The sequence below is a fragment of the Cololabis saira genome, chromosome 16 (genome assembly GCF_033807715.1).
Source record: "Cololabis saira isolate AMF1-May2022 chromosome 16, fColSai1.1, whole genome shotgun sequence".
NCBI lineage: Eukaryota > Metazoa > Chordata > Actinopteri > Beloniformes > Belonidae > Cololabis > Cololabis saira.
In genome coordinates, this window is record NC_084602.1 from 17,613,388 (window position 1) to 17,630,022 (window position 16,635).

A 16,635-nucleotide genomic window follows, 5' to 3' on the forward strand; every position below is an offset into this window, starting at 1 on the left:
CCCCACCCTGTCTGGTGAAAAGAAGCGGCCTGCTCACTCCTCAGGTTAAGGAGGAGACCTGAGCTCAGTGCAGGGCCCTCCTGGGGTTGGTAGAGGATGGCAATGCCCAGGACTGTCAGTAGGTAGGAGCACGGGGTGGTAAAAATGGGAAAAAAAACGGGATAAAAATATTAAAAAAAAAAAAAAAAAAAAAAAAAGTCAGTGGCCCTAATCCTCTTCCGTACAGCTCCTCCTGTTGCTCAATAATGAACACAATTCCTCATCCAGAGACGACCATATGAGGACGTGTAAAGGTGCATCCTCAACGTGCATGTTTACGTGACATCACAATAGAGAGAATTGTAGCTGAAGTGGAGAAAACAAGTTATTTTGCTCCATTAGTGGGGTATGATGGGGACATGTGAGGCACAGGCTTGGAAAGATGCAGGTAAAACGTCTGGTCAGTGAAACGTTCAAAAGGTGAAGCAAAGATGGTGGGATAGAAAGTTAAATGCAAAAAATTAGTATTTCTCTACATCAACAAAACTCTGCTGCAAACAACCGTGTTGCCCCAAAAACTGGAGTGACGTCTTTTATCAGGACTCATATCCAATGGAGACAACAAACTCTGAAGTAAAGCGTATACTTTTATACAGTATGTGTTGCATCTATGCACCATGTATCTGTGCACTGAGGCAACCGGGGGGATGTATGGCTCCTAAAACACTTTTAAAGTAACTATAGATAGGAATATAATAAGCTCCAATAAATCAATCTGCAGACAAAGGTAATTTTAAACAATAATTCACATCATGCAAATTTTATTTTTCATTTATTTGGTAAATTGAATCCCAATTCCTGTTCGAGTCGACGTGTGCCCTTCACCTCCTGGTCCATTGATTTTAAGAAACATAATCTGAACCGTAAATATGTGAAATTCCCAACAATTAAGACAAATATATTTCTAATTTATTCTCATCAAACATGTTTTTAAATGTATCTGCACATTATGAAGGTGATATAATGCTGTAAAGTCTGGTGTTGACGAACTTAGACGTGGGATTCTTGTTTACACGAGCTCTGCGGTGCTCAGGGGAGGACGAGGTTTTGTTCGTTCCTACAAAAAGTTTGGAACTGCTAATGTTTTTGAGGAATGGCGAAACACCCCGTTAACAGTTTATGACTATTTGTTCTGCTCACATTTCATGAAAAAGGCAAATAGCCTGGATGGGAGCGTGTTGTGCTGCATCATGTTACGTGACTGAAGCTGATTTGTGGCACAGCGACTGTTTAAACCCAGATTCCTCGACGGGGTCCCGAGTCCTTGGAGTGGTTTCCATCAGATAATCATGGCTGGTTCTGACGCAGCCTTGACCGTTTGACAGTTTGAAGATGTAGTTTTTACAGAGGGGTGAACCTCCACCCATCTTTACTTCGGCAGACTGCTGCACGTCACTGATCTAATGACCTTAATGCCCCTCCAGGTGTTTGATTTACATTATTTTTCCAGTCGTCACATTTGCTGTCAGGAAATTCAAAAAGAGCAAATGCTTTGCATGAAATGGTAAAATGTCACACTTTGTTTTCTGTGTTCGTTGGGGAATATGATATGGAGTTAGGAAATTTGCAAATCATCGCATTTTTATTTTTATTTACATCCTAGTAGTTGATATAATCACCAAAATGCAAAACCGAACGCCACAGAAAGTCGTTCCTTCCAGCTGCCATCAAGCTCTATAATGTGCAATAACTGTCCTATGTGCAATACTCAAGCACTTTATTCTTAGCACTTTATTACTCAGTACTTTAGTACCCCGGCATTTTAATTTTAATTTTAAATCTAATTTTAATTCTAAGTGATCTGTTTTTTTTATTGGATCTGTTTTTTATCTTTGTGTTGAATGCATGCAGAAAAAATGCACTGATGCTGCTGCTGCTGCTGATGTAACACCTTAATTTCCTGCAAAGGATTAATAAAGTATCTATCATAATGGCTCAACTACAGCTGTGGAGCTTATCGCTGAACTGATCAGGTTTTATGGTAGAATAAGTGATGTACAGTATTTCAATACAGTGGATAGAGGTGATAAACAAACCTCCCCCATATAGTGTAAATAGCTCAGCTCGGCTGTGAGCTTTTGTTATTATCAGCATCATCTTAACTGATAATAAAACATTATTTTCTTTCAGAATCAGCGTGCGCTGACGTACCCCTGAATCAATCCTTGTTTGAATAATGTGTCATAAACCACTTTTACATTCCTGCCGAGTTATGTGGTATCAGAGATATGTGCCTGTGGCGCTAAAATGTTTCCGCAGTCAGATCATTTGTTATAGAACCCCAAGTTAGACAAAGTTTGGACGATATGAAGGAGAATGAACAAAGAAGGTATAAAGCAAAGACAGTATATTTGTTTATTTAATTGGATCCCCATTAGCAGCTGCACTGCAGCTACTAATCTTCCTGGGGTCCACCCGTAAGTTCACATAGAGTGATGAAAAAGTTCAACTAAAATACAAATTATAATGATAAGGAAAAGCTTACACTAATGATGACAGCAACTATTGCAGTAAAGTATATGGTTTCATGAAATATAATTTAATTTCATATATATATATATATATATATATATATATATATATATATATATATATATATATATATAATGATATTAAAGATCATTCTATTAAATTATACTAGTTGGGTATTAAAAAAAATTAACATTTCTTTAACAGAGGATTTTTTTATTTATTTATTTTTAAAAACTTACAAAGAAAACTAAAGTCAAGTTTTCTTTATTTTGTGTTTTTATCACTTCCCGAAATCAAATTCTGTAATTCGCGCCGCATTGGGGCAATCGCAGTGAACCAGCTGCACAGATATATCAATAACAGTTTCTTCCCCCAAGCTGTTGCTTTGATGAACTCTCATCACTCATAGAGTCTCAAAGTAATCAATCACCGTGCAATAATAATAATAAAAATAATAGCAGTAATTATAATAACACAATCATATGCTGCAACAATGCACTTTCCAATAATCATATCAACCTCATTCTGCTGCACCTTTCACTTTTTTTAAAATTGTATATGTTAATAAGAGCTGTCATTTGTCTATTACCTATTTACTGTAGAGTGAGCGAAAATAACCAAATCAAATTCCATGTCTTGTCTGACCTGACCTGGCCAAATAAATGTGATTCCTATAAAGTTGATTTTCTTTTCTTCCCTGGATTAATTAGTTTCTTTTTGGTGTTGTCTCCCTCAGGTGTGGGCAGCGATCCCACCGTGGAGGCAGGGCAGCCTGGCTGAGTTTGTGGTGCTGAGCGCCAATGAGGTACAACTCTGCTGATAAAACTCTTATCTTGTTTATGGAAATGTGTCACCTTGCTGTTTATGTTCGATTTGCCTGCATGAAGGTTTTTTTCATCACTTTCTCCTGTGGTAGCGTTATCTGTTTCCTTTTTAATGGTTTGTTGCATAACACAAGTCTGCTCTTGAAAGGTGGTGCAGCGCTGCTCGCCTAACCGCTGTTCCTGCTTGTGTGTGTTGCCTTCAGGTATCCTGGAAACCTAAATCACTCAGCCACACGGAGGCAGCAGCCCTTCCTTATGTGGCAGCCACTGCATGGTCGGCACTGGTGAACACTGGTGGACTCAATAAAGACAACTGCACCAACAAACGGTGAGAGAACATGGACATGCATCACTGTGTCCATCCCAAACAAGCTCTCTCTCTCCAGTCTGGTCACTCGCTGCTCCTGAAGTGCCGTCCTGATGTGTCGCGCCAGTGCTGCTTTGTAATGCAGTAGACATGAATAAGGGAATTCAAATTCTGGGAGTTTTCATAGTCGGAAATAGTCCCTGGAAATTAAAGAGAATATTTCCGAAGTTATAGAAATTTGCAAAACTGCGGGTGAGCTTCTTACAAAGAACTTCAATGCAGGAGAAAATGAAAACAATCAGATGGAAAATGCAAAGAAAGATTATTGTACAAACAATATCTGAGTTTAAGGGTTACATTTAGGTAAGTATGGTTTGCTGAAAAAAGTAAACAAGAGATTCTAATTTTTAACATACACTGCAGTGGTAGTGATGGAGATTTAAAAGAACCCACCTGATAATACATGAGAGTCTATGGGAGAGATCTTGATGGGAGTGATTTTGAACCTGGCTGAAATGGCGCCAGTATGGACGGGGCCACTGGTGGCCTGGCTTTAGGCTGGTTGGACAATAACACACAGAGTTCGCTCAAGTTGTCAAATCAGTCACGACTCTAATAGAGCGTATGAATGAATGAATGAATGAATGAATGAATGAATGAATGAATGAATGAATGAATGAATGAATGAATGAATGAATGAATGAATGAATGAATGAATGCTTTTCTTAGTGGATGCATCTCCTGATCGTCCTTATGAACAAACCGTTTCTGGAGTAGACCAAACAACTGTAAAGCTTAAATAGTTTACTTGACCTCCACGCCTATAGGGAGAGCCACCGTGCTACACGTTCAGAGGCTAAAGCCTGATTTAAGGTTCTGCGTTAAACCAACGCAGAGCATACGCCGTCGCCGTGACGCCGTCGTGAACCCGTCTGACTTTTCCGTCACTCCATTTCGCTGCGGTGCAAAACCCCCCGAGAGCGCTAGTTGATACTTTGTTTAGCTTCCGGCTTTTCCGGTCACAGTGAATCAAAGAGATAAGGACAACTATTGTGCAAAAAAACAAAACAACCTCAAAAAATAAAAATCAGACACACACACGAAGAAAAGAGCGCTGAAAGTTCACGACTGCTTCACGAACCGGAACCGGAAATGCTCTTGAAATGCTCATCACTGTGATGCTTTTTCTTTTCCTCCTGTTTGACAGTTTCTTGTTTTCATTTAAGAATTTAGGTTATAATTGTTTTTAACTCGATTAAGGAAAGCTCAGCTAGTTTATATCTAGTCATTTTTCCAACATCAATTTCAAATTCTTTTAACTTGGGCATATTTGGCAAAACAAGGATGCAGTATTTCATGGCTTTGCGTTATTATATTCTATGAAAAATGCTGCCCCATTTCATCCCAATTTGTATTATTTCCCAAATACCTCAGTTTAACTTCTCATTGGATTGTTTCTGCAACTTGTACAACCATAATCTTAGTCAGGTAAACAAATGTAGTGTCATAACCACGTTGATGCAACGTTCATATTGCATCTGTGTTTCATTCTTTACTTTGCAGGATTTTGATCCTCGGGGGGTCAGGGGGAGTGGGAACGTTTGCAATACAGGTATGTACGTTCGACTGACCAAGCTGCATATTTTATAGATGTTATTCTGTCACATTCAGTGTTTTTCACTTACCGTAACCCAAACGTGGGAAGTTAGAACAAAAATGGTACGAATGACATCCCTTAAGCCTGAATACAGCTGCTCATATTTGGTGACTGAACTTGTGTGTAGCTGCTGAAGGCGTGGGGAGCCCACGTGACAGTTACCTGCTCCCAGAATGCCGAGGGCTTTGTAAGGGGACTCAGGGTGGACCATGTTGTGGACTACACAGACGGACCTGTTGAGGAGCCACTCGGTGCATTGGAGAAGTAAGAGGATCTCACACCCAGATAAACCCTTCAGAGTTTATGCTTGAAGTGTGTTACCGGGAGAAACCAGACCTCTAAGCTGCACCATCAGTCATCTGCCTGAAGTTCTGCCTCTCGTTTCTGTCCTGCTCAGTCTCCTGATGTTCATTTATCTCTGTCTTCACACTGAAGATTTCACCTGATCCTGGATAATATCGGTGGAGACACAGAGCGCTGGGCGCTGGGCCTCCTGAAGCCATGGAGTGGAGCTAAATATGTCACTCTTGTGACACCCTTTCTGCAAAACACTGACCTGCTGGGTGTCGCTGACGGTATGATGCAGACTGCGGTGACAGTGGCCACCAAGGCCCTCAAGGTAATCCTGGCACAGTAAACTTAAACTTAAACTTTATTTATTTATATAGCACCAAATCATACAGTGCATATACAGTCTGATTACACACAGTACCTTTTTATTTAAAAAAAGAAAAAAGGGTCTTCCCTTCTGCCACTTATATGTAGTCATTTACATGTAATATGATGATTCTAGCTGAGTGAAGAAAGATTACGTTTTAATTCCTCTCTATTTACATGTGTTTCTCTTCTCCATCTTTGCACTTCTTCAATTTGTTTTTGAAAAACGTTGTGGTTTTCTCTTTTAAGCCTGGAACACTTGTAAAAGAGGCATTACTTCAAGTAGAGAAGTTCCTGTATGTCAGGGTGTTGTTCATTATTCATGGGTAAGTAAGTGATGGAACAGGAGATCAACAGGCGGGTTGATGTGGCGTCTGCTGTTTCTGGTCTTTTGTGATGAACAGAGTCGAGCCAAAAGGCAAGACTCTTTATATACCAGTTGATCTTTGCTCTTACTGACATCCATGGTCGTGAGGTGTGGGTCGTGATTGGAAATAACGAGACTGCAAATCCCAACAGCTGAAACAAGTTTCCACTGCACAGCAGCTAGACGCTCTCTTAGAGATTTGGGGCAAGAAGTTCAGTCATCTGGGAGGAGTTCAGAGCAGAGCCACGGCTCCGTCACGTGAAGAGAAGCCAGTTGAGGTGGTGCTCACAAAGCTGAACAGTCTGACTTGGGGTACCCCAGAGATCAGAATTGGGGCCTCTCCTTTTTTTCATCTACATCTTCTTCTTGACAACATCTTCCATCACTATGCAGGAGTAGATTTACGGTTCTTAAATTCAAATCAAGTTAAATTTCAACAGGAACCCACCGCCAAAGGCGACTGTTCCCGACGTCTGTTAATCCCCTGTCAAAACAGTTTGTTACATCTGAATTGTTGTTGTATCGCAGGGCTGTCAACTCTCACGCATTTCTCACGCTGAGAAGTGATTAACTTCAATGCACAGAAATCCCAACAGCCCATTTTACGAGTCAAAGGTAGACTACACTGCAATGCTGAGCCCTCACAGCTCAGAGCAGCTGTCTGGAGTTAACGACCTATCGGCCAATCAGGAAATAAAATTTTTCAACCAATCAGAAAATAGAATTTTTTGTTGCCAGGTGACATCTGAGTTTCAGCTTCAAGTATTTCATCTCCTGTAAGACATTTCAATTTTGAACATTTGAAAACAGAAATATTACGTTATTAAGAATTCAGGAGGTTCAGATTTGAGAGCGGCATAGACGTAACTGACGTTTGCATAGACGTAACTGACGTTTGCATAGATGTAACTGACGTTTGCATAGATGTAACTGACGTTTGCATAGATGTAACTGACGTTTGCATAGATGTAACTGACGTTTGCATAGATGTAACTGACGTTTGCATAGAGTAACTGACGTTTGCATAGAGTAACTGACGTTTGCATAGATGTAACTGACGTTTGCATAGATGTAACTGACGTTTGCATAGATGTAACTGACGTTTGCATAGAGTAACATACTTTAAGAAAAATCTGTTTAAAGGTTAAATGTGTGAAGCTTTACAAGTAATCTCATTTTAGCCCTAATTGCACTTAACCACATCCTGTGGTGGAGAAATGGTGTTAGCTGCATTTGCCAATTTTATTTGTCACTGTTTTGTTTTTTTTATGAGTTTTTTTTTCCAGACATATCAAAATGTAAAGGGGATGTACGGAGGAGTATCAGGTCCACAGAGGAAAAAAAACTACTGGCAGAAAAAAGGCAGAATTCTGACTTTTTTCTCAGAATTGTATTTTTTTCCGTAGGGGTGCACCAGGGCAAACTGATTTAAAGGCGTTCCCTAAAACCCTCCAAGGAGCAGCAAAAAGAGGTTTACATAGACATTAGAACCTCCTCATACTGCAATGATGTTGCCCCTCACAACCTGTCCAGACCCCTGCCACCCTTTTGCCCCCCCATGTAAAATAGACTAGATCCGCCACTGTCACTATGGTACTCATGTTTGCTGATCACACTGATGTGAACAAAGCTCACCACCCCTATACTCTCCACTACCCAGCCTACAAACATGTATTTAAGAAGAAGAAAAAAACTACATGACTGAAATGGCAGCAGAACCAAGATACCAAAATGAGCATTTGCTGAAGCAGATATAAATCCACCATTTATGAAACCATCATCCCAGTTCCCACACAGGTCAAGAGGTTGTGAGTTAGTTTAGACAATACTCTCACTTTCAAGTCATATGAACTTTATCTCCCAGGTGGCTTTCTTCCACCTTCCTCTTCCTCTTCCTCTTCACTCGACGCTGCTGTATATTTACCCCTCAGATCGGATATTATAATAATAACCCATCAGGCACGTGACAAAGCTTCCCCAAGAAACTCTCATAAGAACCAGTCATAAGAACACTTTTTTTTCTCAATTTTGAGATTTTCTTGAATTTATTTTACATTTCTGTGCAACTTGTTTCTCTTTTCTGAGTTAGATGGAATCTGTGATTCCAGAAACTCTGCTTTCACTTAACCTTGGAGATGTTTTATTCTGCCTTGGCAGCCTAAAAAATGACCGTACAAACTGTGAAATTTAGTCAATCATACAAAGTCAAGCTCCTTACATACTGGAGGCCGTTTGAAAACTTCCCATGTGATGCAAATGTGATGTGAAAAAATTATCATTAAAATACTGCAAAAATACCAAAACCTTTAAACTTCTGTTCAGGCTTGCTCCCCACGTTTCCTTAGATTCTGTCCTGTGTTTATTAATTTGTTTGGAAACGGTTTCGGCCTCCCCAGACGGATGTGCAGCAGCATCTGCTTCTCTCAGTCTACGTTCCCAGGCAAAAGCGATCAAAATCAGAATTTTTATTCCCATATCTGATTTTGTTTCACTGTCTGAACAAATTCCGACTTGGGTCACTTTCATATGTGGCGCTAAATCGGATACATATCCAATGTTTTCCAGTGCAACGTCAGTCTGAACGCTCAGGTCGAATCTGAGGTCGCTGTTATGGGCTGATGGTCTCAGTTCTGTGCTGGCGGGACTTTTGTGGCTGAAATTTGCTTTAATGAAACCGGTCAGGTTATGGTCCACATGTCCACCGGTCCACCACTCCCTGCTCTGATTCCTCATCGCCACACGTCTTTGTACAGCTATTGACGCCATCATTCCATGCATGGCAAATGTTAAAAGTCTGGCTCTCCTTTTCCTCAGGTTTCTTCTCATTATAATTAGCTTATGAATTTGTCCAGTTCCACTGCACAAAATCATCTTTGTTTACATCTGTACGCTTGACGTACACTCTTTGACGTCACTTCGTCTTCACAAGAGACTCCTGTTCACAACGAAGTCTGATATAAGACGCCCCTGAAATACTAATGTGAACAACCACAAAAACACACAGAACAGATCTCTGCAATCTGGTCAAGTGCATGTATGCAGCGGCGCCCGGCTGCCACTTAGCTGCCATGTAGAAGCAGGTAGAGAGTATTTCTCAGGTGAGATGAAGTAGTGCTGCAACCTTCAGAAGGTCCGTGGAGGGAACTCGAGGCCGAGTAGGACTGTGTTAGTCTTCCTTTGGTCCCTGATACGAAACATGTGGACAGCTACAGATTATTTCATAGCTAATTTTAATTCCCCTTTACAAATTAATAGTTTTTCAAAGCTTTTTTTATTGGACACTGTATTTTCTTCTCTGGAGTAAATAGTTAGAACATCAAACTGGGGATGACAACTTTATCAGGCTCTATGTGGAAAAGCAGACGTGGTTGTGCATCTTTGATTCTGTGCTGCAACGTGTTCTCTGCACCACAGAAACTCATGGTTTCCTCTTGAAGTTCTTTCATGTATTTAAAATTTTTAAGGAAGTACTAAGGCCAAGAGAGCTCGATTTGTCATTGTTGTAACGGATCTATTACATTTTTTTGCGATATGCAAACTGTGTTTTTTCTAAAGGAAACAGGATGACAAACTAGTGATGTAGTTCACCTCAGGCAGCTGGTTGGGATTTCAAAAAGCTACCAATGTCTGTAAATGATACCTATAGATACAATATATGTTTTACAAGTACCAGTCTATCAAATAAGTACCCAAAGAAACGTGGCCACAACTCTTTAAAGAAGAGCTAAAGATGCCAGATGACCGAGTAAGAGACAGAACAAGTCTAACAAACGTTCCTTTGTGCTGCTTTAAATGACACTTGTTTACAGTGTAACATACAGTGTATATAATACCTACAGTACAACTTGTTCATTGACATTGACACTTCTTTCTCACCTGTACAACCATAGATATACTCATCAGTTTTTTCTTTTCTACTATTATTTGTTTACGTGTTGACCGTCATCAGAGAGCAGCTGAGTCAGAGCCTGAACTGGAACATCCATTTCCATCTCTCTGTTTTCTTGCAGCATCTGGCCAAAGGAGTTCACTATCGCTGGGGGTTCTTTGCTCCTAGCGGGACTGCACTGGACGAAGTGAAAGACCTGGTGGATGCAGGACAGGTGAGAGACGGCTTTATCCTCTCAACCGTCCGGTGAGGGCAGGCAGACTTTAATTTCTGACCAGTTTTATGTGTCCGTATGTTCATCTGCTCCTCTCTCTTTCTATTCCACATGTTCCTGCATTGACCTGCGTTAAGAATTCACTGGAACGTTATTTAAATGCTTTAATGATGATGTTTTCTGCATACACATTTTGTGATGTTCTGTCTGAAATGCTCTGTTTAGCTCCTGAGTCTTTAAGGTCTGTTTCATGGAAGGCCATATCTCCTCTGTTTGGTTACAGATTGATCCACAATAGGAAAGTGTGAGACAGTTGGCCATTCTTTGTTTTCAAATGTGCTGAAGCAGCGACTTGGTTTCAGTTACACTATTGGGCATGCACGAGCCTGGCCAGCCGTCCTAAGAGATATTATGGTTCCATTGGATCCAGGTTTCAGTACAAGGGGGCATGAGATGCAGATGAAACTGCCTCCAGATGCTATCAGATTGCTCAAGAACAAAGCATGTGATGTAAACCGAGTGACAGCTAGACTAGTGTTGGCAAATCAGATCCAGAATGGCTGCAGTCGAGAAGGAAGCTGGCGAATGAAATGTTTTGCAGTTAAAAATGTGTTTCTCCAAGGTTTAAGTAGCAATGCTGCAGTCATCTCTGTTGGTTTGAACAGTGACTCTTGGAAGCTCCTGCATAAGTAATTGCATAACATCCGCCTCCACCCACTGGGATGGATTTGTAAGTCCTGTACTGGTGGAAATGGTTTGAACAGAAGAGGTACCAGACTGTTGTATGTGAGGGACTTTCAGCTAAGTAGATGGGTAGAGCAGTACGTCTAGAGCAGGGGTCTCCAACCCTGGGCCTGGAGAGCACCTATCCAGCATGTTTTAGGTGTCTCCCTGCATGAACACACCTGATTCTAATCAATGGTCGTCATTAACTTGTCATCAAGGTCTGGACAGTTCTGTTGTTGACACAGCTCCTTGTATCATGGTGTCTGAAGCAGGGAAAGATCTAAAACCTGCTGGATAGGTGCTCTCCAGGACCAGGGTTGGAGACCCCTGGTCTAGAAGAGCAGAAGGTTGTAGTGATCCCGTCTCACTGGCCTTTACATGAAACGGTTCACAAAAAAACATGACGGCTGAATGATCATCTGTATTGTTATGGAAATTGCGTTATCCGCCTCGCTCACTGATTATTGGTTACGTTCAAAATGGAGAAGTGTGACTTTCACTTCCTGTCTCTGTGTCAGATCCGGGCCGTGGTGGAGGAGACCTTCAGCTTTTCTCAGGTTCCTCAGGCCTTCAGCAAGGTGGAGAAGGGCCATGCCAGAGGAAAGACCGTAGTGGAGATCAGCAAAGGGGAGAGTGATTCACAAGGCTGACCCCCCCCTACCACCACCACGACACAAACTGAAGTTGTTGAACACAGAGCCTCCGACTGTGGCTTTCATGGTGCACTAAACAGTTACCACGAATACTGCTCCTGCAGAGAACAGCTGGACTCCATGTTGCTGAGCTGCTGAACCCATGCACACTGTCAGCATAAATGTGGGTGTTTGCTTACTGATGTTTGTCATTTATATTGGATGAATGGAAGAAAAATAAATAATTTAACTTTTTGCCACGTCAAACCTTTATTCTCTCGACACTATAAAATGTGAATGAAAACTGTTATTACAAAGATCCTAGGTCCCTGTAACGATGAGACATCGTTACTCCACTGGACATGTGTGGACACATAACTTTGCTTGTGTATTTGTTATGTCTTTTAATACAAACCATATGCCTGCCTGTCAGCTTCACCTGTAAATGGAGGGGCAGCAAGTGGGATGTAAAGTGTATATTGTATCAATTTTAGTAATGTGTGAGCATTTGGAGCAAATTGGAAAGGATCTCCTGTATGTACTTACCCCTGGGGTGTGTGCGGCCAAACGGTTCCCCGGGGGTTCATGCACTATTTATTGTCTTTGGGAGGGAAGGGTAAATGGTGTAAGGGGTGTATATTTACACTCACCGGCCACTTTATTAGGTGCACCTGTCAAACTGTTGAATTGGATCAGAATCTCCGTCATTCATTCCCGCACAACACAACGCAGAGGGAAAATAGATGGCTGCATAGACATGGTCAAGACGATCTGCTGCAGTTCAAACCGAGCATCAGACTAGGAAAGAAAGGTGATTTAAGTGACTTTGAACATGGCATGATTGTTGGTGCCAGACAGGTTGGTCTGAGTATTTCAGAACTGCTGATCTACTGGGATTTTCACACAACCATCTCTAGGGTTTACAGAGAAGGGTCTGAAATAGAGAAAATATCCAGTGAGCAGCAGTTCTGTGGGTGCAAATGCCTTGTTGATGCCAGAGGAGAATGGTCAGACTGGTTCAAGCTGATAGAAAGATAACAGTAACTCAACCAGTCGTTACAACCGAGGTGTGCAGAAGAGCAACACATGGAACCTTGAGGCGGATGGACTACAGTAGCAGAGGACCACACCGGGTCACTCCTGTCAGCTAAGAACAGGAAACTGAGGCTACAATTCACAGAGGCTCACCAAAACTGGACAACAGAAGATGGAAAAACATTCCCTGGTTTGAGTCTTGATTTCTGCTGCAACATTCAGATAGTATCTAAGGGGTGAGGTTTTGGACCCAAAAGCAGCACCAACTGGACCAGATAGATTGGTAATGACTTTTATTGTCAGCAGAAGCAGGTAAGCACAGCAAACACTCACAACTGTTGAAATGATGACACTGTTCCAGTGATGAGCAACGGAGAGCCGAGGAGAAATCACACACTGCAGCAGTGGAGGTGGAGGACTCTGAGAAGCCCCGTGAGCAGGCAGACAAAGTCCCGGAAGTGGCAAACACAGAAGGGCTGAGGCCTTTACCAGGGCAGAGACGAGGCAGGTAGGTCGGGAGCAAGCTGGGTCGAAACCGGAAGATCAGACGAAGGGTGAACGCTGGAAAGTCTTGCATGAGTACAAAGAACAACCTGGCAGTGAGTGTGGAGGAAAGTGGAGCTTTTAACCTGGCTTGAAAAATAGCAAAGGGAAATAACTTTACAAAATAGTCAAGTGATGAAGTTTTGTACAGTCGGCTGTGTAATTTAAAAAAGCAACATCATGCTTTTCCTTCACTGAAGGTTGAAGGAAAAAGGACAATGTTTCTTCATGTCAGCAGCTTATTGTAAAATTAAACCAAATACTGAAACTTAATACTGAATAAAAAGCATTAGTCACTGCAAAGTCACTGCTGCGCCTCACTTATCCACCAGCAGATGACAGTGTTGGCTGGGAAGAATCTCCTCCAGGGTTGGAGATGAAAGACTGGATGCAGCAAACTATGGTACGATAAAATGTTTTTCATTAATATGAATGTTAACCTCAACCACTATGATGAATTTATCTGTACTGATCAATAAAACTCAAACAGAAACCCTAGATAAGCACCAGCAGGGGGCCGGTACACTACCACTAACAAAACTGGCTTCTCTTATTTCCAGCTCAGGAGTTTTAGACTAAGCATGAGGCTTTTTAACGTATTATAATCGCATTTAAGTTTAATTTTATTTGAAGACTGGAGTTATAGATCGCCGCTACTCCTCTGCCTTGGCCCAAGCTTCGGGGAATATGATGATTAAAGTAGCCAGGCGGAGTCGATTCATTTAAACTAACATACTCTTCCTCCTGTAGCCATGTTTCTGTTAAACAGAAAATATCACTCCTGGTCTTGGTAATTAGATCTTTTACTAATATCGACTTGAACATTAAAGATTGTATATGTAGTGGTCCACATCTAACTTTCCGTTCATTAATTGGCACTGTGACAAATATGTATAAAATAAACACAAAAACCTCTGTCATTCAAATGAATCAGAATTTATTTACACAAGGATTAAAAGTGAAACAGTACTTACAATAAATTCTGATATCTAAACTACACATAAGCAAACACATCGGCGTGCACGGGTCAACATGCAGCTCGTCTGGGGCTCGGAACACTAGCGGGTCGCCCGTTGCAGCGTTACTGTAGTTGCCTTTTCCTGGCAACCAAATGCTTCTTTAGATACAACGGTTGAGAATGAAGGCCTTCAGCTACTAGCTCTCACGTAGGAGTTGTGGCCTTCACAGCTCACAGGCTCAGAAGAGAAGTCTGTGTTTGTGAGAGTGAATTTGAGAGAGAAGAGAGCGAGTGAGAGGGGGAGCCGCTCTTTATAGGTGTATGTAGGTGGGCCTGGGCTGCTGTGCATCAGCGGGCAACCCTGCTGGGTTTTGGGATCCATGTCCAACAGGAGGCCAGTGGCATCACTTTCACCCCTGTTTGTGAAAAGCAATGAAATGCAAAGCCTGCTGGGGTTTTGAGTCATTTTTAAGGTTTTTTGTCTTTCTTTGTTCAACACAGTGTTGTGGCTCAACACCTTATTAGAATCGCCAATTACATAATGCATTCCTATATTGTTACTGGCAGGCGGTAGTCCTTTAGAAGCAGCAGAGAAGCATGAGAGACTGCAGCTCTGCATCCTGGCCTGGTTTGTCAGGGGGAGTGTCTAATAATATCAGCCAGACTTCTAGAAATAAGAGCTGCACCATCCCGGGTGGGATGAAGGCCGTCTCTTCTAATCAGACCAGTCTTTCCCCAAAACGTCTTCCAGTCGTCAATAAAGGCCAAGTCATTATCTGAACAGCACCGATACAAACAGCGGCGGAGCGATGACATGCAGCTAAACATATCATCACTAGTCGGATTGGGAAGGGGACCAGAGAAACCTACGGAGTACGACATAGTTTTGGCGTAGTTACACAGCGACACAATATTAATTTTAGTGACCTCCGACTGGCTTAGACGGGTGTCATTAGCGCCGACATGAATGATAACTTTACTGAATTTACTTCAAATTTGCTTCGATGTGGCCTCTGGAATCCACAAACTAACGATGGTCGCTGGAGTTGGCCTCACGTGTCTCAAAATAGACTCGCCAATCACCAAGGTCGGTTTCTGGTTTGTCGTTGAGTGTGTTTTTAGTGCTTGTCTTATATTCTCAGCTATCTCGATCCAATATTGTTAAAAATGAGTTGGAACTTCTTTGATTTTGTCAAAATCAAAGACGTTCCAACTAATTTTGATATTTTTAAATTCAACATTATTTGATGACACGTCAAGTAATGTCAGATTTGAAAATAAAATAATTATTTTGAATTAGTGCCATCCTTTGCTTGAAGTTGTGAGAAAGCCCTGAGTCATTCCTTCAAATAATTGATTTGTTGGGATGAAGCCCCTCCCCCCGCCCATCTAATAAAACCACTGTCAATTTTTTTTCAGGGAGTCAGTGGCAGTAGGTTGAGAAGGGTTGTGAGCAATATATTTTTTAATTACCTTTTTCTATATATACCCATTTTGTGTCCATATGGAATCATATCCATGAAACCAATTTTCCAAGTTGTGCTGCCCAGTAGTAACTTCTGAAATGCGGCAAGGCTAATCCACTCTTATCCTTGTGTGAACAGAGGACTTTGAGTTACACTTTAGGCCTTTTGTTCTGCCACATGAATTTCACTTGTCTGTCCAAGCATGTAGGTACTCTTGTACTCTGAAACCTCCACATATTTCCCCAGGCAATGCATAAGAGCCAGTATAGATGACTGTGGAATTCTTATAAACAAAAGAAAATCATCTGTGAACAGCGAAATTGTATGCATCTCATCTCCATCATCAACTTTTCCCTCAATATGATAATTTCCGTTATCAACTCAGCAAGAGGTTCAATATACAGTACAAACAAAATAGAAGAGATTTGATTTCCTTGCCAAGCACTCTGCTAACAATCCTTAGGTCAAAAAACTTGGAGCAGGTGTGTCATTGTCCTGTATACATAATGAAAGATCTGATAACGTTTTTGGCGCAAGCTCTTCCATGGATGGATGGATGGATAGATGGATCTCACTTTTTCAAATTGCAGCTATTAATTCATCCGCCCGAGATGCAAATTAAGGTCTTTGAACATAGCTTCCAGTTTCCTTTGCCTTCAGGCTTTTAAGTCCTGTACAAATGAAGCTAGAGTTTAGTCCACATTACCGGTAGCAAGTCAGATTCTTCCCAGGTGGGACATAGAGTCCAGCAAGACTGCCCTTTCTCACAGATTCTCTTCATAACTTCTTTGGGCAGAATTTATAGGTGCAGCGAAGGACCAGAGGGGTTCAGGGGATTAAATATCTGGT

The 16,635-nt window shown here is 41.5% G+C and overlaps 1 protein-coding gene across 2 annotated transcripts in view; it reads left to right on the top strand.

The window, feature by feature from the left end:
* rtn4ip1 (reticulon 4 interacting protein 1) overlaps window positions 1-12,015 on the top strand; it is a 16,744-nt gene extending 4,729 nt beyond the window's left edge. For both annotated transcript variants that reach the window (XM_061743844.1, XM_061743845.1), the window contains exons 3-9: window positions 3,248-3,316; window positions 3,539-3,663; window positions 5,206-5,254; window positions 5,427-5,563; window positions 5,735-5,918; window positions 10,334-10,426; window positions 11,671-12,015. In XM_061743844.1, coding sequence (XP_061599828.1) covers window positions 3,248-3,316; window positions 3,539-3,663; window positions 5,206-5,254; window positions 5,427-5,563; window positions 5,735-5,918; window positions 10,334-10,426; window positions 11,671-11,802 — 789 coding nt within the window. In that variant the 3' untranslated portion in view covers window positions 11,803-12,015. The remainder of the gene's footprint in view (window positions 1-3,247; window positions 3,317-3,538; window positions 3,664-5,205; window positions 5,255-5,426; window positions 5,564-5,734; window positions 5,919-10,333; window positions 10,427-11,670) is intronic.
* Window positions 12,016-16,635: the final 4,620 nt, after the last annotated feature.